This window comes from Pterocles gutturalis, unplaced genomic scaffold (assembly GCF_000699245.1).
Source record: "Pterocles gutturalis isolate BGI_N339 unplaced genomic scaffold, ASM69924v1 scaffold14629, whole genome shotgun sequence".
NCBI classification, from domain to species: Eukaryota; Metazoa; Chordata; class Aves; order Pterocliformes; family Pteroclidae; genus Pterocles; species Pterocles gutturalis.
The window spans coordinates 17,807-21,525 of record NW_010135969.1 but is presented as its reverse complement, the minus strand read 5'-3'; the positions used below and the strand labels follow the sequence as shown (position 1 = coordinate 21,525).

Below are 3,719 nucleotides of genomic sequence, written 5' to 3'. Positions count from 1 at the left end.
CAGTTAGCCCAGCTGCAGACTATAAAGAAGCTGCAGTCAGAGAAGTGTGGGCTTTGAGGAGTCAAAGTCCACCAAGTCAATGAGAGTACAGCAGCCCTGTGAAGCAAACTTAAACTTATTCATTATTTGAGTTTAGAGGCAACTGCAGATCACAACTCTAAGCATCTGGTCTGCTAAAGGCCCAATTTTGACCAGAGATTACACTATGCTATAAAATCCAACAAAACCAGTTACCCAGTTAGTGCAATTACAGTCTGTCCTCTTCATTTCTTAAGCAGCTGGTGTCTGACTATAACAAAAGGGGCAACAAATCCACTTCCAAAGAATCCACACATTAGTACGAGTAATCGCCATTTGTTGTCCACAGAAAATGGAAGGTTCTAGAAGAGAAAAGTGAATTTTAGTTTTGCAGTCAATACAGTAATTGATTTGAAAATGGCACAAGCTCAGAGCACTAACAGTTGGAGTCAAACTGACAATATAAATATTCAGTCTCAAAACAATTTCCCTTCCTCTCAAGGAAAGAAACACAGTAATTAGAATAAAAGCTTAGGTGTGACCTCTGGAGGTCATTTTGTCCACTCTTCCCCTCTCTCCCCAATTCAAAGTAGGGCCAGTTTGCTGAAGGCCTCATCCAGTCAAGTACAAACACCTCTGAAGATACAAACCCCACAGCCTCTCTATACAACCTGTTCCAATATTTAATTACTTTAATTGCGAAGATTTTCCTCATGTCCCTTAGGTATGTAAAATTAGTTTTTGCATTCAGAACTAAAGAGAACACGTTAAGCACAAGGCACATCAGAAAGCGTTTACAGTATCATTGTTGCTTCTCATACTGCAATGCTCATCATCTGTACCACTGAAGTTATTTGCACTACAATTCGCTTTGTTGTGGCTGTTACACTGGCACCACAAAATCCCAAAGCCCACCTGGAATAGTGGCAACAGGGCAATCATGACTCCACTCCTCCAACAGCACAGACTTCACAGGGGCCTTATAATCCAAGTATGTGCAAAATCCCTCACGGGGCTCACCTTGTGAGCTCACCTTGAGCATGCCCGCGTCTCACCCTAGCGCCTACAGCGAGCCAGGGCATGCCCGCACTGCGGCTCCAACAACACCGTCAGGGTCTTTCTCCAGCAATCTCCTCATTTCCCCCCAGTCCCCCACCCAGGAGCTGCGGCGGGGCTGGGCCCCGACCTAGGCCTGCTGCAGGCTGCCCGTGGGCACGGCGGGCGCTGCCAGCGCACTGCTTTTCAGGGACGCGTTCCTCCCCCTTCTGGTCCCCTTCCCAAAGCCGTTACCCTCCTTCCCCAGCGGGCTCCCGACCCCCCTCTCCCCACCGCTGCCCTCCCACGAGCCCGGCCTCAGGCCTCTTCCCTTCCCGCGACCTTCACGCCACGCCGCAAGGGGCCGGGGCCACCTCTTCCTCACGTTACCTTCCCGGGACCTTCCTCATAGTGGCTCCTGCGGATGGCGGAGGTGGTGAACCTGCGAACACTGGCAGCCAGCATGGTACCGACACGACACCCCACCAACCCTCTCCCCTTCGCGACCTTCCCGCAGCGCTGCCGCCGCCTTGTGGGAACGGGAAGCGGAACGAGAACTTGGGGATACTGTTCCTGCCCTAGGGCATGATGGGAGTTGTAGTGCCGCGCTGCGCCTCGAGGTCACGTGGCCCAGAGCTCCTGCCTGCGATTGGGTGAGCTGTGCGCCTCAGAGGCGGGGGCGTCCCTTGTCTCCAGCCTTCGCCGCCATTTTGTCGCTGCCCCGCGTTCCCGCCGCAGGGGGGAGGGCGGGGCGGTTCTTTCGGGTGGGGATGGGGGTGTGGCAACGTGCTCTATGGGGGTGGTTGGGAGGTTCAGACGTGGGAAAAGGAAGTGAAAGGGATTGCGACAGCGCAGTGGAAAGCGAATGGCCGCCCCTGTGTTACCTCACTGTAACCTTGTGACTAGTACAGGTCAGCTTGTAGAGATCTCCCCTTCTTTGTGGAGTGGCTGATAGCCATAGTTTTTAAACAGTAAGAGTGCAGTGAAGATAGGCAGGACAAATGGTGAAGGTTTATGTGGTAGTGCCAGCTTTCATGAGTATATTCTGGCATAGTTTTTTTACAAAGTATCACTTCAAAGAAACGTTGACAATATGGAGGGAAAAACCCACCACACCACCCTTCATGTTTAGAAAATGAATAATAAGAAACCCCACAAAGTTATTTCTAAAATTATGGTATCTTTCTGTTGTCTTACATACAATATTTCAAACAAAAGCTTTTTTTTTCTTTTTTTTTTTTTCTTTTTTCATAACAAGAGTAGTTTGATGCCATCACTGTTGCAGGGAAACAATTTTTAAGTAGCCTTCACAGTTATGTAATATCTAAGGGAGGAGTTTTGTGCTCACCAACATAACACGTTAATCAAGGCCAGTTGAAAGAACTGCAAATCTGAGCAGTGAGGCATGATTGCATTAGTTTTTATTTAGAAAATTTATTTTGGAAAATAATTAGATGTCCTGGGTTAAGCTGAGACATAGTTAACTTTCTTCATAATAGCTAGCAAGAGGCTGTGTTTTGGATTTGTGCTCAGAAGAAAGCTGATAAAAAGTGATGTTTACACGGCTGCCAAGGTCTTTCAGCTTCTCTGGCTGTCTGCAAACAGGAGAAGCTGGGAGGGAGCACAGCCTCAGTTACTAGCCCAGGATTTGATCTTAGGTTCAGGATTGAGACCCAGAGTGGCCAATAATCTATTCCTTAACATACACGTCATGCCTAGTACATAGGTGAGAACCGTCCAGAAGCTCACCCCTTTTGTTCCAGGTCCCCTTTTGCTCCGGATCATCTCACTCCAGGTGGTCCCTCTCCCAAGGCCTTCTCTTCCCCCTCGTCACCCCTCAGTCTGGGATGCTCGGACTGTTATCTCCGTTCCGTGAGTGTGGTTTCGGGACTCCCTCTGCTCCAGGATCCTTAGCCAGGAATAGTCTGAGCCTCTGAGCCTTGGCCATCGGGTGGGGGGGCAGTATCACTGTGTATCACTCATTTGTATATTTGTATGTAGTGTTATTTTCAATATTATTGTAGTTTAGTTATTCAATTGTCCTTAACCCACGAGTACTTTTTTCCCTGTACCCCTTTAATTCTCTTGCCCATCCTCAGGTGGGGGGGTGGGTGGATTGAGTGAATGTGTGTGTGGGTTGGCCCCTAGCCAAGGGCAAACCCATCACAGAAGAGTAAGGAGTTATTACAGGTTGTTTTGAGAGGCAAAGTCTCTTCAAGCAGAAGACAGGAAAGCAACATGAAACAATAAATATTTTAAATATTTAAAGTATCAAATAAAAGTAGTCACATAAAGTGGAATTAAGTGTAAAGATGCATTTATTTTTCGTTAAGAATTTATTTTATAAATTGCAAAACAATATAGTAGAAATGAATTTGCACTAGGTGTGCTTATAAACACTTCAGAAACAGTTACGGGAGTAACCAGTAGATTTGTACTGGAGTGCTATCCTATGGGTAGGTTAAACTGCCAGGAAAATGCAGCAATGACTTTTTGTACTTTTGAGTTCAGCACTTCCTGAGGCTGGAGAGCAATCTGAATTAGTTCAGGTGCAGTTTTCTGGGACATTCTCTGAGTTTCATGGAATAACATAACTCTTGAATTGTTCTAGATCCAGAGTAGAATTTAGCTCAGTAATTCTAATTCAATGCCTTGTAAAACCAAGA

General features: G+C 46.9%; 1 protein-coding gene across 1 annotated transcript; it reads right to left on the bottom strand.

The window, feature by feature from the left end:
* Positions 1-234: 234 nt before the first annotated feature.
* Positions 235-1,528, bottom strand: LOC104468107 (cytochrome c oxidase subunit 7C, mitochondrial). Its single transcript, XM_010082126.1, has 2 exons — positions 1,444-1,528; positions 235-380 (listed from the first exon to the last, which is right to left on the bottom strand). The coding sequence occupies exons 1-2, from the start codon at positions 1,516-1,518 to the stop codon at positions 264-266; spliced, it is 192 nt and encodes a 63-aa protein (XP_010080428.1). The 5' UTR covers positions 1,519-1,528; the 3' UTR covers positions 235-263.
* Positions 1,529-3,719: the final 2,191 nt, after the last annotated feature.